The sequence below is a fragment of the Rhodnius prolixus genome, unplaced genomic scaffold, assembly GCF_049639745.1.
Source record: "Rhodnius prolixus isolate KJV_2025 unplaced genomic scaffold, Rpr scaffold_1, whole genome shotgun sequence".
Classification (NCBI taxonomy): domain Eukaryota; kingdom Metazoa; phylum Arthropoda; class Insecta; order Hemiptera; family Reduviidae; genus Rhodnius; species Rhodnius prolixus.
The window spans coordinates 13541370-13566464 of record NW_027411581.1 but is presented as its reverse complement, the minus strand read 5'-3'; the positions used below and the strand labels follow the sequence as shown (position 1 = coordinate 13566464).

The window sequence follows — 25095 nt, the reverse complement described above, 5'->3', positions numbered from 1 at the left end:
AGGGTTGTGTTTAGCATAATCTAGATAGTGTTTTTATCATAATAGAATAGATAATTTGAGCAAAAAAGCGTAACAATACTTGGGTACTTTAGTTTATAAAGAATGCTAGGAATAATATAAGTAATTACAATTCTTTGCTGTTGTTAACTGAAAGTATTTACTTATAAATGCATTATATTAAACGTAAGTGTTTATTCTAAACAATATTTTAATTTTTAAATGCAAAGAATTTGCATTGGGGTTTATTAAAATTGTATATTGTTTAATAAAATATAAATTATTCAGGTTGATGAGGCGTCCAATAAACATGCAAAAGTAAATTTCCATGCTATCTAGCGGCAATTTGTAAAACTACAATCCTTTTATAGTTTTGGCAAGCGCCACTAGGTAGCATAACATTCACTTTCACTATAAAACAATTCAATTCTCTTCTTTCGCTTTCTTTAGTTTTTTAAGTCTTCAAGTTCAACCTATCAATTATATTGTAACAATTTTGTTTTTTAGTTCCAGTTTTCGAAAACCGGCAGTATTCAACGCTTAAAGATAGTTCAATACGTTTATTACGTTTCGTAGTTAGTGATAAAAATAAAAATTAATATTTTTGTTTGAGGCGTAACATAATGTTTACATGTTTTCTGCTGTACATTATATTACTTTATTAGATGGCATGCCTCAACTTTATTGTATTATTTTAGTGTCTAAACCGCTTTGAAAAAGGTTTCAGTATAAAATAAACCTATTTTTTTATCAGAAATATCAGAAAATAATACTAATAAAATAGTATTTAAAAATGTAAATAAATTATAATATAAACTGTTTTGTATTTATCAAAAATATCAGAAAATAATAGTATTTAAAAATGTAATTAAATTATAATGTAAACTGTGATAGAAAAAACTGTTGGCAAATGACCAACTTAATGTAGTTCCGCTCAGTATTTGTGTATCCTTATTCTGAAATGTCTGAGTGGTGAAAAATGGCTTGAATTACATATTTTATTGTGTTCAATACTGTTCTATGATTTAATATTCATTAAAACTATTCTTTTTACTTACTAGTTCCCCTTCTAAGTTTCTTAACCATTCTAAGTTTCCAACTTGCATTAAAGTTTAACAATATCACACTAGAATGAAGTACGATCGCTGACAGCCCAGCTGATAATTTAGCTACGGTCAGAAAAGTTCTCACAGTTAAGGCGGTGGTGGGAAATTGGAAGGGTGTCTGTACTGGGGAATGGGTGAGGCAAGTGCTCAAGTATCATTAAGTGAAGTGTAACACTAAATGGTCGTAAAACGACGAGCAATCCAGCGTTAATTAGTGTGTTTTAAAGTAATTGTGATCGTTTTAAACAGAAAACTACAAAAATGGTGATTAAAGTGTATACTTCAGGAATTTCTGGAAATAAAGAGGTATCAATTTAACACATTTAGAAATTTATAACCTGTACGATATTTAGAAGCTTCTACTCATGGTTTATTAAGTGCTATGCATTAATCATACACTACGATTTTTTTATTTCTGAAGTATATGTAAACGTTTTACAGGAAAAAGCCAAATCTGTATTTTTATTATTTTATCTAAAAAGCTTAACCAACTTCTTTCATAAATAATTGATTATCATCCTATTTTTACGGTATGGTTGGCTTAAAATGAGAATTATTTTTGGTATCCAATAATTTCAGCTTTAATTCGTGAAGTCACTGGTATTTTAAATTTGGATAGCTCACCTGGCGGGTTTACAGTTTTCAGTCCCCTTTTAAACACTATTAAACTAAAAAAGTTTCAAGTTATCTTAATGCTCATATTCGCATTAGCGTTCGTTAAATTAAGGTAACTTTCCAATGAAATTGTGTCAATCTGATTAATACTTTATGGTGACTCATAAGCACATTATTCATTCATCTATACATAACTTATAGTAGCAATTTTTTATTGTTAACTGTATGTTAAAACGGTAAGCCGAAGTAGTAAAATCTTAGGTGAATTAATTATTTTATTTATACTTAGGTCAAGAAGAGGCAGCAGCGTATTCTGATGATAATGGATAGTAAAAACATTAAGTACATCGCGATAGATATCACGGAACCTGGAAATGAAGCTGATAAACAATTCATGCAAGATAATGCCAAGGCGACTGAGTCAAAACATCCTTTACCACCACAGATTTTCAATGAACAGGAATATTGTGGAGTACGTAATTATTTATTTTTTCTAATTTGAGGTTCATCATAGGCTAGCATGAATGGAATGCCATTGAAATGAAATTCACTGACTCCCTCTAATAGAGAGACCATAATAAATAAAACAAGATTTATATTATTTGATTGATATTAATTAAAAATTAGTTGAAGCTTCTTTGAACAAATTGCTAGCTGTAACAATATATCCTGGCAAACATAAGTAAGCAAAATTTATTGAAATAAATACTTTCCTGTACGAAAAACTAGAAAAAAAGGTAAGGTCTGTCTTGTGAAAGCAAGGCAGCTTATTGCAACACTTTCTTCCTATGGGAACATGGTAACTTGAAAGTTAGTATCTCCTACAGCGGTGAAAGCCGGTAAATTGAATTGTGATAAGTATCACCCGTACAAAGGAGTAAAATACGAATGACAGACAGCACGTGAGTTAAATCAGCAATTATATCTTAACCTGATCAAATTATTACTGATATGGATTAGTATCATAAGTATCAAAAATTTGAATTTAGGGCTGCTTCCGCATAGCGTAAACCTTAAAGCCTAGGTAGATTTTGTTTTTTTTATTCAACATTTTATTATTAATAGGTTAAAAGTTAAGTGATCAAGGTAATCTAAATGTAACAAATAAAATCGGTTTCATTTGCGCATGAATCTGATTATTTTTAAAAAACATTGTGATTGCTGTGTATTAGCTCACAAATACTTCGCCTTGTATGAATTAGTAAAGCTAAGAAATGAAATCCGAAGACAGTCCATCTTTAATTTTAGTCGGTCCAACCAATCGCTATCTGCCATACCACGGCTTCTCATCTCCTCCTCCATCCATCTTTCCATCAATCTCCTTTCTCCTACGCTCCTGAAGAATTCTAGTTCAACCTTTAAAGAATCATCGAATAGGGAGGCATACCTTTTTATGTGGCTTTACCAGCTTAACTTTTTGTTAGAAATTCTTTTCAACAATTTGATTGTAAGAAATACCTCTTTAAATCATTTTTAATTAATCCTTAGCAGTTAGATGTTATTTGCAGAAAAGTGCAATAACGGTAGTTATTGCAATTTTTTTTTTTTTTTACAAAAAAATAAGCACTAACAGAAACCCAAACTAGATTTCTAGCTTTTTATTATTTTTTTAAATTTGAGTTGCATCAACATCTGAGGTCATTGGCGCCCGGAACTTTTTTGAGTAAACTTCCGGTCTCTGGACAGTTTTTTTAGAGACAACACTGTCTAACACCTGAAGTGAGCTTCATGAAGCTCCTAGAAAGAGAAAATCTAAGAGCCAGCTGCTGGATTCGAACCCGGGATCTCCGTATGGGAATCCAATATGCTAATCGTATAGTTAATTCCCTCTCTTTCTTCTTCTTATTATTTTTATTTTTATTGTTGATTCACGATCCGTTTCTCCAAGGTGCTGCAGCTTGAAAGCTTATTTTACCAACCCCTGAATGCCAGAATAGTGAATACTTTTCTTACAAGATTCAGGATCCATCCACAAAATCTGATCGGAAGTTGAAGGATTAAGCCCTTCAAGTAGCCATTCAAAATCTGATCGGTAGTTGAACGACAAGCCCGTCTGTAATAATAGACATTGCTTATCTCAAGATCATCTGTACCAGTCTTTGTCGCGATATGATCTCTCCTGTTTGCAGATGCCAAGTATCGCAGCAAAGCTATTAATCAGATGTGAAAAGCCCTGTCCTCCTTCTTCTCCTGGTAGGGCCGAGATTAAATAGGTAAAGAAACTTTAATAAAGGAAGCCGGCGATCTTTCCCTAATGAGTTCCTTGATTCCCCAATACTGAATGTTGCTAAAATCCAGAAAATTGTATTTATGTCAACCAGTTTTTGTTTGTACTTAATTCTTTTAGGATATTATCCTCATAATTTATTTAATACAGGTAAATATTTGATTTTTGAAATTCGATCCTATTTAATTATACTTTTATTAATATTCTAGGTCAGCGGTTCCCAATCTTTTTTCATTAGTGTACCCCTTTACCTGATTGTTTCCTTAGTACCCCTAACATATATAATATACATAATCGTATTCTTGATTTTACGTATTGTAACTTTAAATTAACAGCAAAACAATCTGAATATAATGTGTCTTGTAAAGAACATATACATACGATATGTTCCTATTAAAAAAATCATCTATGAATAGGTAAACATTTCAAACCAATAACTATTGCAGGGGTCGTAAATTGAAACAGCAAAGCGTTAATAAAGGAGAAGTAAATTATATGCGGGCCGTGTGTAATATTAGTCAAAACTGAAGCAACATTTTTTCGACATTTTTACATTTTCAAGAAATCATTTAATAATTTTTGATATACAAATATATTTATTTTAAAAAAAAATACTGTGGTATCGAATAAGTACTTAACTCTTGTCAATTTATATGTTATTCAGTTTTATAATAATAATAATTTTGTAATTAAGTTGTAGGAATTATTTATTATATAATTTATTTCTCATTAATAATATATCTGTATAATTTTTATATCTTCCATCATAATAACTTTTTTTTGCGTACCCCAGGTTGGGAACCGCTGTTCTAGGTAATAATGAAAAGAGATCTATGTCTTTGTTTCCCTTTAGGGAGCTGTGGGACTAGAGGGAGATTATTAGAACGAGGGAAGGAAATGAGACAATGAAATGACAATCATTCAATCATAATAATTGATACCAGTCCTGTCAAACAATTGTTAAGCATATGTTGTTTAAGTAGAAGTTAAGATTTTAGAGTTTAATATTCTCGCATTATTACAGTATAAGAATCACTAGAGCAATAATAATTTTCATTTATAAAACTGAAATTAATCTACAGCAATGAAGTTATTTTACCATTTAAGTAACTGAAAAATTGGAGCAGAACAATATTTGTTCTATTGCATTTCTGTTGCCCTGATGAACTTTCTTTATTTTCATTAAGTAATTTTATATAATTAGATTATAGCTAGAGCGGAATATAAGTAATTTACAATCCTTAGTTTTCCTTTGTTTAGTTAACAATCTACATCTCATTAAACAGCTAATTTTGAGGAGAGAAAGCTACTTTTTCAAGTCCAGCTGATAAAACTGCTTTTTATTAGGAAGTTTGATCAGATTTAGGCGACAAGAAAACATTTCTCAGTTAATTTCCAACATTTAGAAATAAAAGACAAAAGTAAAAATATAATAACTTAAATTATCATTTAGTTATTTAATTAGGCGGTAAACAATTAAGAAAACTCTTCTTTTGGTAAATTTGAAAGAAAGTTCTTTTTTTATTTATCAGCTTGTTTTCAGATTTTCACTCATCGTCAGAGTTGTTTCATCAGTTTGGTGCAGAGAATTTTACTTTCTTCTTATATTCTGTCTCACCAAACCGGTGAAGCAACCTCTGATGATAGAAAAATATCCTAAACCGGTCATAAATATAAAAGCATACATGCTATATGATGGATAAAATTAACGACATTATCTAGCACTTTGAAGACAACCACATTTTTAATAGAAAGAAAGTTTTGATTTTCTTAAAAATAATGCAAAATTACAGACAACATGGCCCAATCTTGTTAAATTTATATATTTATTGATTGTTTGTTTAGCATTTCAAAGTCTTTTTTGACAGTGCACTATTCTAATAGAAATTTATTTTATTTATTAATATAGTTTACTTTAAATATTAAAGGCTCAGTTCAGTCGTTTGTAGGGAATGAAAAATCGATTTTATATAATTAAAAATGATTCGATACAGATAGATGCCTTCCTCCGAGGCTCAAGAGCGGTACAAAGTCTGAACTTATACCGTGTTGTGATTATAATCAGGCGATGGCAGTGTCGGCTTGCTTTACAACTATTTTTTATTTTCAAATACATATTGTTTTATTTTTGTCTTTGTCCATATCAAGATTTGAACGTACGTTGAGTGTTGTTGCAGAAAGTGCTAAGCTCGTTTTTTCTTTTATTCTTGGTTTGCTCCTATTTTTTTTTTCTTTCTCCCAAAATGCAGTGCGATCGGACAAGTGTACATTTCTAAAAAAATCATTGCTGATATTTATATACTGACTGTTAGTCGTGTGGCGCCTTTCTCTGATTTTTATTGTAAATTATTTTTGAGTTTTTTTGTGACGTAGTTTCTAATATTGTTGTTCACAAATGCTATCGAGAGGTCTTTTGGTGGTGGTATATACTTCATGTTAAGTCTGACGTAATTGAGCGTTGTGGGAAATAAGGGTTCTAAAGTAAGCTATAAATGCTTAAATATTTAAATTAAAAATGCTTAATACAGCACAAATATTTATAAATATTATCTGTAAAAAGTAATTCATTCAGATAGAGAAAAAAAATAATATACTAACCTTTATCAAATAATTTCAATTTTCAATAATTCTTACGATAGCATGAAAAATTGAAAGTATAATTCCTCTGCGAAGAAAGCATAATTTTCAAAGCGGTTTAATAAGTTTTGTTTACCAATTGATTTTATAAAAAAGGTTTTAAAAAATTAGTTTTTAAAAATTTTGTACTTATTATTTATTTATTTTTGTTATTTTTATTGTTGAGACCAATAGTTCACAAAAGTATTATGTTTCAATTTCAGGATTATGTGGGATTTGATTTAGCAAATGAAAATGACGAACTTGAAGCATTTCTCAAACTACCATTGTCTGCTACCACCACTCCTCCTACTCCAGCACCTCCAGCAACAGTGATCAATGGAAGAGAAGTAATTGTTCAGTTATTTCTTTATTTATTGAGGAATTAAATCTTGAGTATTAGCATTAATAAGTATTCTTTTCTCTTATTCATGCTGGTATTGATTTAATTTTATTATATTCCTTTGATTTCTTCAGCTATTTCTCAAATGATCACTTTCTTAAAATGAAACTTTCATTAAGATTTTGTAACAAAAATTGACTTATTTTAAAAATTGGGGTTTGTACAATAAGCCTTTAGGCTAAATTGTTGTGGGGAATTATACCCACCTTGAAAGTCAAAAATAATAATAATACTTGAAAACTTGAGACGTTGAGCAGTTAAAGAAAGTGAATATTTCTTGTATCCTCTGTTTCTTATTTTTTCGTCGTTGATTTTGATTTCCACAAACTATCAAGGATTATTTAATTGTTTTATTTTTTAAAGAAAATTTGATTATTTGAGAAAATGTCATAGGAATGAAAATACTGGAAAAAATTTCGGATGTAGGCAAGTAAAGCAAATGCAAGATTACAACCACAGGAACTTCTGTTATATGCTTGATTTTTTTTATTTTTTAAGAAGAAAAAAACTCAGATTTAGGTTTTGAGTAATAAATAACTTTTATTGCTAGTGAAACTTGCACCTTGAAACGAGTGTTCTAAAATGATCGCCATTGATCTTTAATCCAATTGATTGCTGGCCTAATGCCAAATAGACCTGTGCCTCGTCGTAAGTGTTTTTCCCGGTAGTTTTATTTACTTTATCTTATTCCTCTTAAGAGGGAACATTACGATCGTGAGGATTTTCAATTTTGTATTTTCACTGAAACTCCATCCTGCATTCTAACCGGAAACTCTTAGGAATTCAAATTTGATGTTTGATTTTAGAGACACGAGTCCTGAAAATTTGGGTCAATGAGAAGGGTCACTTCTCTGAATTGAATTTTCAGAGTTTTTTTTTTAATTATCGGATATGCCTTTAACGATTTTCATTGAACGTGGTGCACTCTTTTCACACGTTTAGATCTATTTCTATATTTACAATTTTTTTAAAAAAAAGAAAATCCCATTAACACTTTTGTGGAGAGTGAGCGGGTAGGTTACCTTGTAGGTGTCATTCCATTCTAGTGTAATGTAGGTCTTACCACCTGTTTAATATTAACAAACATTTACATATCACCTAAATTCCAAAGTTGAAAAAAAAATCGGTTAATCAGAACTACTACTTTAATATGTAAAACCAATGTAAAAGGGATGAATGAATGTGAATGCTTAACTTAAACTTTGTAAACTGAATCGCTTTATTCACTATTTCATCACTTTTAATGAAACATTTTATACTGAAATTCCACGGAATTCTAAGAGTAGAGCAAAGTAAGAGGCTCTTTTCTACAATGCCATTTAAGGGTATTTAATGGTTTAACACCTATTAAAATATTTATACGTATCACGTGTGCAGCTCAAATTCCAAGTTAAAAGGATCTCAGTTCTTCAAATGTTTGATAGGCTAGAATGACATTTACTAGTTTTTATTATTCTAGACAGTTGCCAAAGTGGATCATTTGAATTGGGTAATATCTCTTGTAAGACCCATCAAATAACATTGAAGTCAATAATCTCTTAACTTTCTAGAAAATTTCATTATGTAAATTTCTATTAGAGAGAGTCATATGAGTGTGCAATTTAAATTTTTATTATTTGCAAACTTAAGTCAAGCATATACGAGAACTTTCTGCGTATTAATCATTAAAATATATTTTCTTCTTTACTCTTCAATAGCTTTTTTGTTCCCTGAAATGACAATATAAAATTTGCATGTGAATTTTTGCAGCCTTCTACTGAAAAAGATACAAGCGATCCTCAAGTCCCGGAAAGGTGACTATTAATTATTGTTTAGACAATGTTTTATATATTTTTGTTTTCTTTGTACCAAGTAATTATGACTATTGTACTTAGAAAATACGCGTGTAAGCTTTTTAGTGTAGCTGATACACGATGTTTTACTGCACAATTTTTCTTCTCTTATTGGAATTCTTTTAAACTTTTAGCAAACTTGATACACGTACATTCTCTGATGCCGAATCGGTGCCAAAAAATGTGCCGTACCTTGCATACTTGGCACTTCTAAATTTGGCATGATAGTGTCCTTATCGTGTGCCCCACTTAATTAATGTGTGTTATATTCCATATTTTGACTGAAGGTACTGTTTTTGAATTTCTTTACTTGTTAATAGTAAATATTTTAACTACATCGCTCTTTGCACCTTTCTAGTCTGTTTAGAGGCAACAGATAAGTCTTTGGTGTGCAACATTACCCAATCCCTCATCACACAGATTGACCGTTATTTTGGCTTATGGACTGCCATCAAGCAACCATACTAAACAATTCCATCCTTCCTAGAGGTAGTAGATGTTTTCCACATGTCCCTGCTTGATCTCTTTTCAAAACTTCATTTGTCTAGAACATTCTGCTTTCCGCCAGTGATTCTCTAACGGAACCAAAATAATGGTCAAAGGACCTGAATTCCCCTGAGAGATTCAATCATGCGCTCAGCCTGATTAGCTTAGAAATATTTGTATCTTTTGTTGTTGCCCATATCTCCATAGGCAACAGCACAAATAATACATTTAATAGTTATGCTAACTCTACTCTACAAAACTTGGGGGAGGAAACTACCTAATTGTTACCTTGTCTAGAAAATGACTTTTTACTATGGTACAACGACAATGGGGGTGTATATTTAATGAAGGTTCGATTATTTATATGGTAGTTGAATTAAATTTTCCAGTTTTTCGTGAAAAGTGTTTTGTTCATGACTAAACTAATTGACATATTTACATATTTTCGTACACATTCATCGGTCGGAAACTTTAGTTTATGATTGTATATTTTGTAGAACAAATGGCTTCATGAATTCAGTGGAATCAACAAACGGAGGACTGCAAGATGAGGTTTGACTGGTTGAGATTAAGCGGCTTTCATTATCTAGCTTCAGTTTTTATTTTATTTCAAAATATTCATTGCTGGCTGTGAATATTTGTAGCAGTTGTGGAATTAACAGCAACAGCTGTAAAGAATTAACAACTGTATGAATTTAGCTTAAGTTGTTGAATTTAGATGGCATTAATTTTTCATTATTTATCTTTCTTAATTTTAGCTTACTTGGATGCTGTCATTTTTATCTACTAGTTTTTTTACTTGTCTCCACTTTATTGCGATTGATTATACTCTTAGAGCTGTTTCGTTGTATATTTTTATTTTAGGAAGAACCTTCAGTTCATGGTTTCTGCTACACTCCAGGATTGGCAAAACGGATTGAAAAGGCGCTCAAGGCCCGAATACGCAAGCCTTTACCTGTTTGTCACACATCTATTATACATAAAATAGTTATTTTATTGTGATCGTTCAAGTTATCTTTAGTTTGCTTCAGTTTAATTGACTGTTATAAACATTCGTGCTGTCTCGATTCCCAGAGGTGGATTTTGGCATGATGAATTTTCAGCTGCAGTGAACATGGAGTATTTTTTTTTTTTTTTTTTCCCCCCGGAGCCTTCCTTGTTTAATGCCACTGCCCGCCTCCGGTCAGAGTTCAAGAAAACAAGGCTTCTGCCAGAATGCCTTACTGCGTGGGCGTTTTTTTGTAATCGGAGGCTACAAGGGAATCCCATGGTATTGTAATAATTTGAATTAATTAAAATAGTTCAACAAATTTATCCACAATTAGATAAATTTTAGTTTATGTATCTCATTTAAGTAATTTTAATAATTTACATGTTGTGAATTTTAATTGTTAAAGTTTTTTAATTTCTACATTAGTTAGAGAAAAATTGAGAATAATTTTTACTTCCTCATAATTCTAGTTTCAAATTTTCGAAATTGAGTTTTAGGTTTCCTAGAATCTGAAAACAATATTTTTATCTTGTAATATGCATGTGTTGACGGAATATCTTAAAAACGCAAAGCCACAGCGAGCTCTTAGTATTCCGTTTTGATTCTGCTGACACTTCTGATTTAAAAATTCCGACTAAATTTTCTATCCCTTTAGAGCGACTTTAGTGATGTGACTTTCGCTTTCCCTATACTTTATCGAAAATGGCTTACTATTTCCCCTAATTGTCTACCATGGTTATTTCAAGCATTTGGTACAACGGCAACTTTAAGTAACTCTTAATGTGCCACTATAGTGTAAAATACGGTCTTATCACTTACAAAACTCAAGAAGAATTACCAGTTTGAGCATTATAAGTCTACTGAAAGTGCAATGTTGTTGGTTTCTCATTTTTCCCCCTCGCTAACGGCTCCAATATGTTGACAAGTTGGCAATGCTTGTTTTATGAAAAATTACTAGTGGTTTTGAGGCGTGTGAGACAGACTCAGAATTTGTCAGTGGCACTACTAATTGGAGTGTAAGGTAACTAAACATTTAGATACCTGAATTTAGATACCAACTCGTTTTCATCATTAAGCACGTTCCGTAAAATCCCAAAAATTTGTCGAATTATATTTGTATAAAGAGACTTTTGTATTATTATGTAAGTGAAAGTAATTTGAGTGTTTTCAGTTAAAAAAAAAATGTCGATTGTTCTGTTGTAGCACGTCTCTACAAGTTCCCAGTGATTTAATTTCCAAACTTCTTTTTTAATTTGTTTTAAAAAGAGCATTATTGTTTTTGTTTAGCTTTTGGTATCTCACACTTATGAATGAGTGTCTTTTTTCTGGTTTGAAAGTGTTGTATTACTACAATGTAGTGAAATTTACTTGACTACAGAATTGTTATTCGGGGTGGTTTACAGAAAGCAGTTCATGGATATTGTTATACACCGTCCCTTGCTCAACGCCTTCTAGACTCTATTGCCAAATCTGTAGCCAGAAAAGTACCAGATAAAGAGACAATTCAAGTTGGTGTTCCATTATGGAATTTGATTTTTCTTTTTCTTTTTTTTTTAATTGTATCTTTTTTTAGCAGTTCGTGAATTTATTGTTCCCTGATTGTTGATCGATTGATCTGTTACCTTGTTATTCGTCTGTATGTCAGTTAGTGGTCATCAGTTAATTTGTATTTTATTAATGAGTAAGTTTATAACTTTCTGAATTCCCTTTAACGTAATTTATTTCACCATTAATTCAGTTTGATTTTAAATTAACAACTTTTTTTGTGCACGCGATTTAATTTTAATAAATTGTTTGGTTTTTAAATTATTAGTACTTTAGATAGTTATTAATTTTAGAATTAATCTTGTATTTTTTTTTTTTTTGAGTGGGCTTGAATTAATTTTTTTTTCCTCTATCTCGAATTCATTTAACTAATTGCAAATATTTATTTTATTGCAGCGAAACAATGTAGACGATGAAGCTATGCAAGAAGATAAGCAAGAGGTAATATCAAATGCAAATTTATATAATTTATGTGTGTTACACGTCGTTTATATATTTTATTTTACTTTCATAAAACTATTATCTGCCAAATCAACTAATGAAACTTTTGTAGTTCCATAAATTAAACAAGGCGGAGGCCACTGCCGAGAATAGTCATACCAACTAAGCCTACTGGCTCCTTATTATTATAACACAGTTGTTTTTGAAAGGTAGGCCGAGGGGACCAATCTTGAGAGTAACTAGAGAAGGTACCGGAGAGGAGGGTAGCATAGAAAACAGGTGTGATCATCTCTGGATGCAAGCTTCCCTCTGTGGCACTTCCTTAGAGAACTAGTATTTTCTTGATGGAGTGAAGCAGTAAATCAGTTTTTTGTAGCATTAAAGAAATGTGACTGTGTGTATCCCGAAAGGATCGAGGCCCCTGAAGGAACTGGGCTTGGAATATTCGGTCCACGAGTACATTGCAAAGCAGCTTCCGGGTGGAAAGTTACGCAATAAATAGATGCCTTCATTTAACTTCAATAGTAAATCCCGGAATAAGAAAATTTTTTATTCTCTCCAGGAAGCGGGCCATCATTTAATTGGGGTGTCAGGTCACCTTGGCAAGCCAGATGAGGAAAAACAGCAGAACTAACGACCTATGCAGTGGCCTCACAGGTCTGGAAAAATAAAGTCTTTCTGGACAATTATAATCGGAAGAGATTTGAGGCTTGCTTCTCTATGTACAAAAATAGTTATTCTTATAGTTCTTTCATGGGGCATTATCAGCTGAAGTTGGACACCGGAAAAGCTGGATTAAGATATCACATAGAGATTCTGTTTGGAGATGAAAAGACTCCAATACCCTTTCTGGTGGACTGCCGTGAAGACGTTCTCCTTTGATTTAAATGATGTGGCAGTTACTGGGAGAGTAAATTCTCCCAAGAACCCTTCCTGAGGTATCTTAATTTCAATGAAGTCGCAGTGTTCCACTACTCTCCCATCCCTCCCCCAAAAAAAAGTTTTAAGAAAATTTGATTAGTTAGAATTTCTTAGAACTGCATTATAAAAACTTAACGAGTAAAAATTCACTACAGAAAATATCCTAATGATGAAGTTAACATGATCTGTAATTGATTATTCAATCCTTCTCTTTACAGACTGATTCAGTAGCAATTGATGATGACAAGATAGCAGACGGTAGTGCTGATGGTACAGTTGCCAGCAATGAAGAACAGTGATTTTTGTTTTGTTTTGTTTTATATTTCCCAGTTCTCTCATCTTGGTTACAGCTGCATGAAACAAAGAGGAAAATATTACGTCTATTTTTATTTTATTTTTTCAAAAAAGCACTACTTTAGGGGTTAAGTAAAGACATTTTTAAATCATATAATTATTATATAAATTAAATATTATGTTTTTGTTTTAATTTTTAAGCTTATTACTATCAATTGTATTATTTGTGTATGGATTATTGTGATACAGATGTTATAAATAAAATTAATAAATGAAATAAATTGAAAAACCATTGCCAATAACGAAATATTTATGAAAAGTGAAATAGTTGATTCTTGTATAGAGAAAGTTGTGTGTTTAAAAAATAAGTTGGGCAATTTTTTTTTTTTTTTTTTTTGAACTTAGACTATGTTATGGCTTTGTATATATAAAAACCTATTAAAGTGTATGTCTCTAAATGTATAATTGCGAGCAATTAAGCGATTATTCTAAACTGTAGACGTATTATTGTTGGGGTACCTAACTCGAAGGGTCCAACCTAATCCCAACGCCAAGAAGCGGCTTGCTGGTCTGCTACAATTTCTTAAAATGCCATGAGCTCCAAATACCGCGAAGCTTACCATAAAATTACCGTCTACACCAAACCATTGTACATCATGCCCGGCCAGTGCTGCTATAAAAATTAGTAATCACATCCTACACAAGAGAGAAGAAAGTTCGTGGACTCTCTTATATCCCAGTGAAGATCCAACGCTTCCCCAACCCATTCATTCTCCAGACCTTAATCGTTGTTAAAAAATTATTTCATGACGGTTACCGCTGGATCTGGACTCCCAGAACGATGCTGATGTTTCCATGTCTGCTTTTTTATTGCCTTTCATCTCAATATGTTCGGGTAACAAAGAAGTTCATTACATTACTCCTCGTCCAAAATCTCTACTCCTACACTGTTCCGACAATTCGGTTATAAATCACCGATTGTTAAAAGCCTTGAGCGAAGCCTAACTGTCCGAAAAAATACTTATCTTTTACAAATTCTTTACCTCTTTTCCATAAGCTAGTAGTTCCAGAAGCAAGAGTAATTTGCTCCTGTTTGGAATCATCAAAATAATACAGATTGCGCCATTACTCTTTAACCCCCAAAAGGTACCCTCTCTTAGATGACCCTTTATAGGTGCTTCTAGAAACTGAATATCCTATGTTTAAAATCATGATAATATTTACTGCTTATTTTATCCTGATTACTGTTGTAACTGCGCAGTATCAGGCCTCGATGCAGGATCAAAGGTAATATGTTGTAATACTGTTTTTATTATTTTTTGTTTTTTTAGTTAGACTACGGTTACAATTTTTTTAAAAAGATGGAATTGAATATCTATTAAATTAATACAATATGAGGATTTTCGTTTTCCATCTGAATTAATAAACTATATTTATTTTTTTAGCACATATTGTTTAGCTTTTGCAATTTATATTTATTTATTTCATTATTTTCTTGCTTTAAATTTTTTCATTGTGCAAAATTTGCCCAAAAACCATGGCTTTTTCTGGATATACAATATTAAATGTACAAAAACGAAATTTTAGTCTATTTAGATTTTTTACTGTTTTATATTTCAATTTATTTAAAATATAAATTTATAAAATGGTCAATTATAATTGCATCACTATTGTCAGTGGTTATCATTGTGATTTATTAATAATATTAATCTCAAAATAACATACTTAGCTTCATCTTTTCATTGTAAATAAGCTGTTATTCACTGATTAAGCTGTTAGACAGTTTTGATTTCTTTAACAATGAAATTTAAATATAATCAATGCAATCACATAAAAATATTAATTTTTTATATCATATTGTTAAATGTTAATATTTCAAATTTTATTAATAAGTGCTTTTGGATAGTTTATTGATTTTTTTTTTTTGCTCATTAAAATTTATTGTTCCCACAATTTTATTTTTACATTTTAAAAATATATATCAATTTAACCACTGTATTGTTACTGTGTGTTTTACTTATTTACATTACTTTGAGGGTATATCGAGCATTCTTAGCTCTCACTACTCTCCACCCATCACCATCTCTTCAGACATTCACCATCACTGCTGATTAATGGATTCCAAATCCTCTTCCATATGCTGCAGCCATTTTAATTTAGGCTGTCCTGCAACCTATTTCTTCGAGGTTGTGTTCACATTAGGCTTTTTTAGGACCTCTTATCTCTCCCAGTCGGGCCTGGTGCAAACTATTTGACTAGATGATGGCTACAAACTGACTAACCGTACAGTTTGTTTTTCTTCATTCTGTTGCCACCTTGAGTCCTTATAGATCCAAAAAATATTCCTTTCTAATTCACATTCCCATGTGCTTAGCATTTTTCATCCTACTGGATAACCTTAGGATTACAATTTTCAGATAAATTCTTCCAAATTATTGCTTCCAACCCAGTATTAAGCAATGTCGATGATATCGGGTTTCACTACCTAAGGCCATGGTTCATTTTAAATTCGGTGCAGTCTTTTCCTTGCACTGTCACGCTTGCTTAGTTCCCAGCTAGATGCATTTCCACAAGTCGGATCTGTATGTATTCGAAAGAGGGAAATCTTTCATTTATTCCGAAGAATGGCGGCAGCAAATCTTTAGAATCTGAAAACATTTCAAGAACAAGTTTATACCCATGGAATACCAAAACTATTTTGTAAAATACTCAAGATGACAATATGATAAGATTACCAAAAAAAAAAAAGAAAAAGATAAATGAGGAAAGAGATTAGCGAATCGGTTTTCACCCAAAATACAGTGGGCAGTTGAGATGAAAGTAGAAACCAGAGTTTTGCTTCATCACGAGAGGAAATCTCTAATAGAGAAGTCCAGCGGAAGTGGATGAAGGAGGACAAGGACCAGTGATGGACTGTTGCACCCGTAAGCTAAGTCTAAGTTACAGTTAAGTTTCGTTGGATCAAATCTATGAATCAAATGAATTCACATTTTCTTAGAAAAAACCTTATTTAACTAATTTTGGGCGTAGCATTTCATGTAGCTGAAGACAATCAGTGAGATTTTTATTGGAATAGGCTCACATCAACTTTTAGTGCACCTAAAATCCCTCTGAAAAGTTTGGTTTCCTTTTGATCTAGAAGAGCTATCTTCAGAACATCTGGAGAATGAAAGAGAAGTGGCGAGAGGGGCCCACGCTTCCTAGAGAGCATGGGTAATTTCCAAGTGTTAGTTGGGAATAAATATATCTTAAATATAATCTACTTGTGGAAACTTTATTTAGAATATTTAAGGAGGAATGAAATATGGGGGAATGGTGGAGATTTAATCCCTTGTTGTCGGTGCCGACCACTCCTAATCGATCACGGAGTTGTGAAGGTCTAACCTAGCGCAATAGATCTAAATGAAAGTTACACAGCAGAATACTCTCCCAAAAAATTTAAACTGATTGTATCTTATAATAGTTAATGATGTTCATAAATAATAGATCCAAAAACATACACACGCAGCAATTTTTATTTTTACAAAGTAGTACAAAAAAAACAGAATATATTGCTAGATAAGATACAGTATTTATAGAGATAATTACTTTATAAGATTTCATTTTAATATAGATACCGATAAACGAATAATTATCTATTTGTTTTGTGTTCTGCAATGATGCTTTGTTTCTCAATAAAGAACAGGATTTATGAAATCCCCCTTCCTGTTCAGCATTCAGCTATGTAGTTAATGCGAATAAAAAGCTCTCTATACATCTGTCAAAAAATACTAGTTTACACTACAATTTCGGAACTATAATCATAGCATTGAGTTGCATCTATAACCAGTTTTCAAAATTAATAATAATTTAATCCACAGTTTACAATTAAAGAGAGTATTGTTCTATGGGAGTTTTTTTTTTTTTTTTTAATTTATTACAAAAATATGACAATCTTGCAGATTATTATATACTGAATTTTCACTAGATCTTTTCACTTTACGTCTTAAGGTCTTCTGAGAATGAAAAAGTGATTATTACAGATTGGACTTCACGAGTGTGGCGATTTATCTGTTAATGAGTGAAGTCAGGATAACGCAACACGTAAAAAAAATATTTTCTTCAGGTTAAATTAATTAGAGAATATGACGTCCCCTAGAAGCAATTACCATATTTAAGAAAAAAAACAATGCAAAGCTGATTGGGAAGGCTTAACTTAAGTATGACTATTGCCTCTCTTATGCATACAAGTTTAGCAATCAACATTAGTACCCATCATTTATGATACAATTTTCTACCAAACATTTTTTACAAGTAATTTACAAAAAAGTATTTTTAAATATTATATTATTATTTTTTGTCCGTAAATTTAAGAAAAATAATATTGAGAAAAACTTCGAGTTTTAAATAAATCATTATGAGCATCTCGAGAAGTAGCGAAGACTATAGATAGAGTCCTTCAATGTCCTTTGATTTTTTTTTTTTTTTTAAAGCAGAAAGTACGCAAAAATATTAAAAAATTCAAAAGAATTTAACACCAAAAAGAAAAAAAATAATACCTCTAATCCAGTTAGAAATTAGTATCCACATTAACATTCATTTCTACTTCCTGGACCATAAAACATCACTTATCGTTTGGAATATGTACTAAATTTTAAATATGTTTTTTGGAGATTCTCGCGTCTTTTCATAAAAAAAAAATTGTTCATCTCCTTTAATTTCAATTGTAGCAAATATAATCTTGCTAAGTTCTAAAGAGGAGCACGGGCGTTCTTTGATAAGGACATTTCTTGTGGCGGACAAGGTGATCGTCACACTCAATGGCGCGAACAGAATTTATATATATATGGATATCTGGCTGAACGAGAAAGCACCGAGGGTCTTGGACAAATATTTCGTCATCTTCTATTTAAGAAAAATGAAAGGATTTTCTGTGCCCTAGTCGACCGTACACAGCTGTGACGCCTGCATGTAAAACTTATGAATAATGTCTTCGAGTCGATCGGCGAATCGCTCAAAACTTTTGCAGGTCAGTTTGTTATTTCAATCGGTAGTAACGTCCAAATTATTTTCAAGAAAGGATACATAATGGTTTGATTTCATTCTTCCATGAACTGTTCTATCTTAGTTTCCATCCATCCTACAGATAGGAACTTGCACCTTCTGATGTCCGCCTTCAGAGCCCTGAAAAATGGTCTCTTTGGCAACAGTGTACCTGCAATGATGAAGTAATTACAACAGGGATAAGAGTCGGGACGCATTCAAGCACAGCGATATAAATGCACACTGACAGGCTCAAAAAAGTTATATAAAATGAATTTTTGATAAGAAAGCTTGAAGAAAATTCAACGAAACATTTAAAAATGATTTCAATCTGTCAAGAATAGAGCTTGGGAATCAAATGAAAGAAAAAGAGTTAATAAGTTAAGTACTTTTAATTAAGTATACAATTTTAAAAGGTAATCAATTAAACTGCACAAATTATAAAATAAAAGAAAAACATTCTTCCACACAAGTAGTTATACTGATTTTTAGTTTCTTAAAAAACAATTATAACAATAGTTTGAAAACTACAATTATTTATAAAAAATATCTTTATCAGTTAACCTGCTTGCGTACGTGTCCGAACACCACCGTACGCCTCCCGCTAAACATTACACTTGCGAGCACAAGCACCACAGCCACCCCAATTATTTATTAGTCCATACCTATGCTCATATGTGAAGCAAAAAACCTTGTTTTAGGAACCAAAATCAACCGATCAATAATTCCATACACAAGTGAGACATAGGACTACCTAGGCTCTTCTTAATGCTGTGGAAATCCATGCCCCATCATTTGAAACGATCTGTGACCCTCAAAAAGGGCGAACGAGACTTATCGGGCAGCAGGAAGTAGAGGGCCGGCCTAAGAAGTAGGCTAAAACGGAAAGAGGCTAATAAGGCTCAAGATCCTTTAAGGAATAATGGAAATTAATTAGTAAGTAGATTGAAGTAAGAAGATAATGAGAGCGGAAATCTACTGCGACCTAAAATGATCATTGTAGCACCTTAATGTAGCACTGTAAAGTAAGTAAAAAAGTAAAGTAACGCTAGTTTTTCTGGTGGGCTTTACTTCCAACTACCAAATTAGGTGACGCGGACGGTGGCGAATAGCAAACATACTTTACATTAAATTTCTCTTATTACATCAAATAAACTCTAAAGCCTATACCAGTAATCGAACTAGTACCACCACTATACTTCTTAGCTTTCGTGACCCACGCCTCTAACCGCTCGGCTGCCGTGGCGTCCTAATATAGCACTTTATGTGCATAAATATAGACTTGGTAAACTGTTAAACATCTAAGAGTAAATATTCTTGTTTTTAGACTGGGATACCTCGTAGGAACATCAGATCATTGAAGGAGTGACAAATCCACTTCCTCCAAGCGGGTTAGAAAGTATATATGAAAAATGTTTGTTTTCTGATCATGCAGTTGAGGAATTGGGGCGCGAGCTGGAATATTTGTAGGCCCACCCTGAAAGTAGAAAGAGAGCGACTCTCATGAGGTGGTCACAACATCAAGAAACCATATTATTCTGTGCTTCTAGCCGAAACTCCAACGACCAACTCCCTGGAGATGCTGACTATTCAAACTACTTCGCGCGCTTCATGCAGTTCGGCTAAAAAATTACCTTGTTAGATGTACGTGAATAAAATTGTGTCGAGTTATCGATTATCGAATCAGCCTCCTTTGAACAGTGCAACATCAGAGTAATATACTTGTCTCAGGTGAGTAGAAAAGGTTTGGAAAACTTATAATTCCAAAAAGGTTTGCCACTTTGTTATCCTTTTCCCCAAAGAATCTTCGCTTAAGTGAATCACTAAAGGCAATATCATTTTTTACCGAGTGATTACTGGCACAAAATTGTAGCAATTACTTTTTTTTTTTGTTCTCTCCTATCCTCCTGGCGATTTCTTTAGATTATTACTCTGGATTCAGCATATATTGATAATCTCAACGGCACATATTAGCTCAAAATGTAAACTTCTTTGACTTAATAAGTTAAGCTAGTTATTATCACAAACATAAATTAAATTTTCATAATATAATATAGTAAACATTATTATTGGAGTACATATTCTGTAACAAAATTTAAATTCAAATTTTTAGTTCGTCACGGGGAAAATATGTTAATAGCCTCTTTATGAATATTTCATTGTTAAATTTTAAAACTAATTTACAATATATGATTTTTTTTTAATTGCCAACCTAAGTTGTAATAATATTTGTCCTAGATTTAATTAGTGTAGACAAAGGATAACTTAAAAAGGAACTAAGACGCTTTCGAAATTTCTTTGGGAACAGTCTTAAAATAATGTACGTACACATTTTTTAAAATGACTAATAGATAAATATAATTTAATAGTAACAAAAATTAATCAGTACCAAAATACTTTTGACCAAAATGATTTGGTGCTACATGGTGTAATTCGGAAGTAAGAATGGTCATCTGAAACAAAATGAAATACTAAAAATAAATATAAAAAAAGCATTTGTTTGCGGGTATAAGATTCCGTAATTATAATAAATATAAACTATTTCTAGAGACAGTACTTTTGTTTAATATTAAAAATCGTATTCATTATTAGGATAACATAACTTTTTAGTTTTGTGATATATCTATATTCCCTCACACCGTACTTCAATTTCGAAAATCCTTCCTAATACGCGCTACCTCTTTCTGGAACTCCTTGCCTTGATCTGTCCCTCATGCTCCTACCCTTCCATCTTTAAATCCCTTCTTTCAATTATCTCTTTTCTAACCAGCGTTCTCCGAAATTATAATTATAATTTTTTATTTTTGTAAATACTTATTTTTATTTATAAATATTTAAAAGTTAGGCCAAACTAATGGGGCCTCCGACTGCACATGTATTTATTCTTAGGGGAGAATAGTCACAGAATAATAAATTTATTTTCTTCTTCTTCTTATATACCAGCGGTTAGAAATTGATATTATATAAGTTAAGATGGTTAAGCAAGAAGAAAAGTATCTGATTAGGAAATTCAGTGTCGTTTTAGAAAGGTCGGGGATATCTGACTGGAAAAACTAAACTGCAGCAATTGACTATCAGAAAGCTTGCACTTCTTAAGACTCTTGAATTTTTTATGCTCACACAAAAGTAAGTCCAATAAGTACTATACATACACGTTACAAGGCAATCGGGTCTTTCAGCGAACTTTGAATGCTGAACACTATACCATTTGTTCGAACTCGAAACACCATTTCCGGTAAACTTTATTATTGAAAATTTGATATAAATCGAAAATGAAAATAGTACCTGCGGAAAAGCGTGAACTACCGCTTTAGCAGCAAATGGTGTAGAAAACAGATTCGATAATATAATGTTTTCTTCAAGTACATTGTGCTCTTTCAGTACTGTCACTGCTTTAACCACAGTATTACCAGTACCTAGAACATAAATTTCAATGTTAGTGGAACAACTAATAAACTGCATCTTCCAAGGACCCTAAATAATATAAATAAATATAATGAAGGTTTAAAAAGCAGACATTACTCACTCATTATTGGGTACATTAATAAAACTTTTCTGGAAGCTATGTCTTCAGGAAATCTTGCGTAAACTACCCTTGCTTCATGAGTATCGGCATCAGACTCAACCAATATTTTACCAATTCTTATCGATCTACAGCAATCCCTAAGGCCCTAAAAAAAAAAAATTAAATTAAAAAAAGTAATTTCAAAATTATATTAAAATAATCAGGTGGCCTTGTAGAAACAACTCGCAAATTTATCTTAGCAGTGAAAAAATCTGTGCGTTCCTAAGTCTTAATCCTCAACCCAAGTATTTACAATATTTTTCATATGAGGTTTTTTTTTTACTTAAAATTTTTGCTTGTAACTGCTTATGGAAAAAACAGTGCTATTTCTAAGCAGCACTCTAGAGAATACGCTTCGCTGTATATTAGTTGTAAATTGAATAAGTTGTAAAAGCTGGTACTTCATCAGCATAAGTTCAGGTGAATTAACAAGTCGCACACAACTGCACCTGCATGTATTCAGCAAACTGCCTAAGCATTCCACATCAATTTACGCATGCCGTACACTGACTTTAAGTCTGCTAAAACCATTTTCAAATCATGAGTACTTTCATTTCATCAAAAATTATGGAAGTGGATTTATTTGGGCAATACAAACAACCAAAAACATTGGCATGAATTAGACAGATGTTATTTTAAAAATTAAAGGCGTCAACACTTGATTCAAGTCAATGGCCTCATTTTCAATGAACTTCCGACCTCAGGGTAGAGTTTTCATGTGACAGATAACATTTGTTATCACTGACACTGCTCTGCAAGACTCTTAGTAAGACGTAATATAATAGCAGGCTTGGCTTGAACGGATCTCTAAAGTGGGATTCCAATGCACTAACCCTCAGCCAATAATTCCTTCCACATAGATTTATGTTTTCGGGGCATACAACAACGCAATATTTACTTTGAGCTAGTTCCGGTTAGTCAATTACATGCTAACACTACTCAACTTCGAACTTCTAGAATTCTATGCGACACTCTGTTTGGGCTGAAACAACCTTCAGTTAATAGAAAGAGAGAACTAATTGAATTCCATTCAACAAGACAATGCAAAATCACATTCGTCACGTCAAACTCTTTAAAAGAACAGGAGAATATTTGAATTTTGAACTTCTTGCAATCGTTATAAGCTGTAGCCCCCAGACTCATCATCCCCAACATGTTAAATGCTGTTGACTCCCAGAAAAATTTAAGTATAGAATGCGATAGCAAAATTATCGAACAATAACTTTATAAGTATTTGTTTACTAGTTATTCGTACTTACGCATTTTTGAATTGTAAGATTAAAAATTTCCAGAGTTTTATGGCACTCTAGCACAATAAACTTTAAAACAGTTCTAGTTAAAATTTACGCAAAATGGATAATTTCAAAATTTTACCTTCCTGAATCTACTAAAGTGTAGGTACAAACATAGTGAGTAATTTTCAAAGTGAAGGCCAATTTCTACTTATTATAACTTAATTTTATTTTTTCAGATTAAAACATTCTGACGTATATTATATTGAAATCATTCAATATGATTATGGATTATGGCCTTGTTTAAATAACATTTACCTGTTCCATCGCTTCTCCACTTCTAACTATACTAACTCCACAGTTGCCTCTCTGATATTTCAATCCATTATACTTTGCTCCCGTTGGAGTTGTTATTACACATTCACTAAATGGTAATTGATTAAGGCTTTCTTCAATAACAAGGCGAATCTAAAAATAATACATGAAATTAGTAAATTTCTTTGAAGTAGAAACGTAAAAAATTCGTAACAGTGATCAACAATTACATTACTACACTGTTATCAATAATGGTTTAATAAGTGCTTAATTTTTAGAACTGGATAATTTCAAATTTGTACACTGCATTAAGGACAGTAGAATAAACCGTAAAAAATATCTTGTAAGGTAAATTGCTTCCTATTTCAGCTCATTGTCAATTGCGCTCGGTGCACAATGCAAATTAGACGTTCTCTGAAGGTATTTAAGTTAAAAGATGCTTCTGTAGAAGTGTGCTTTTATAGTGCCAAAAGTTATTACAAAGTGTCTTTTGATGACAAACTCTTGAATATTTTCAAAACATTTTGCGTGATAAAATTTAGAGAATTATTGTGGAAACTATTTCCATAAGAATCATATTAAAACCTTTAAAATGCAAAATGTTTTTTTAAGCATGTTTATCAGCAAATCGATATAAATCATTGAGACTAGAGAAGCATGATAACGGTTACAGAAATACGAATATCATGTTTACAGGGACTGAAAAAAAAAACAATTTTTACTGCTACACCAGTATTTTTCCATTTTAGATTAGATTTTCTTTACAGAGAAAATCATAAGCTTTAAAAATATTGATTGGAATTTTCTCCTTTATAAATATTTTAAAAGTTAATTTTTTAATTAAAAAAAAGGTACAATAAAGATATAATAAAATTAATATTTAAAAATACGAATCAATAGCGGCCAAGATTAAGTAATTAACCCAAAATTAATAAACAGTAATAACTGTAAGAAAAATACTATTATTTTTTCCTATTATATTTTCTGAGTATGTAAAAATGACAGTATTTAAAATTTACCAAGCGATCTGCATAAAATTTGAAGTCACTCCTTGTAGTATTCCTGTGAATGAAAATGCAGGTGAAGCAAGAGGATAATGCAAAACATCATATTAGACTTTAGACTTCAGTTAGGAAGTCTTCGTGTATTTCTTTATATAAAAATTACCTGTCTCTCAAAATTGTTTGCAACTCTCTAACTTGATCATTTGTAGGTAAAATTTTCAATTTAGGTCCATATTCTTTAAACAGTTCTTTTTTTATATCTTCATTAATACTCAAATGATCACCTCCAGGCCCAACTTTGTTATTCAATATTTCAAAGGTCTCAGACATGTTAATAAAGTTAATTCAGCAAGTATTTTATAATACTATTGTAAATGAGTAACACAAAACATGTGACACCAACTGGGGAAACAAACCATACCTTCTATTAGTTACCTCCACTAGGCTATTACTATTCTGTAACCTCATCATTCTACAGCTGTT

General features: G+C 31.7%; 2 protein-coding genes across 8 annotated transcripts; one reads left to right on the top strand and one right to left on the bottom strand.

Annotated features, from left to right (window-relative positions):
- The first annotated feature begins 993 nt into the window (after positions 1-993).
- LOC141446319 (uncharacterized) lies at positions 994-15472 on the top strand. The gene is made up of 9 exons (XM_074112879.1): positions 994-1409; positions 2008-2190; positions 6786-6911; positions 8714-8757; positions 9780-9834; positions 10147-10239; positions 11677-11781; positions 12215-12259; positions 13399-15472. Exons 1-9 carry the CDS (start codon positions 1365-1367, stop codon positions 13477-13479), a joined length of 777 nt encoding a protein of 258 aa, XP_073968980.1. The 5' UTR covers positions 994-1364; the 3' UTR covers positions 13480-15472.
- Positions 12120-25085, bottom strand: kri (uracil phosphoribosyltransferase krishah). 7 transcript variants are annotated; one of them, XR_012459071.1, is made up of 8 exons: positions 24776-25085; positions 24628-24670; positions 23612-23761; positions 22023-22167; positions 21782-21912; positions 20886-20949; positions 18013-18668; positions 12120-16122 (listed from the first exon to the last, which is right to left on the bottom strand). XR_012459071.1 is itself a non-coding variant. In XM_074129723.1 (8 exons), the coding sequence occupies exons 1-7, from the start codon at positions 24940-24942 to the stop codon at positions 18553-18555; spliced, it is 816 nt and encodes a 271-aa protein (XP_073985824.1). In that variant the 5' UTR covers positions 24943-25085; the 3' UTR covers positions 16166-17608; positions 18539-18552. The 7 variants fall into 7 exon arrangements, 6 of the variants coding, with proteins under 6 accessions (XP_073985857.1, XP_073985865.1, XP_073985816.1 ...); XM_074129723.1 differs by lacking the exon at positions 12120-16122 and adding an exon at positions 16166-17608 and having other exon boundaries at positions 18539-18668; XM_074129731.1 differs by lacking the exon at positions 12120-16122 and adding an exon at positions 16167-17524 and having other exon boundaries at positions 18539-18668.
- Between the last annotated feature and the right edge of the window lie 10 nt (positions 25086-25095).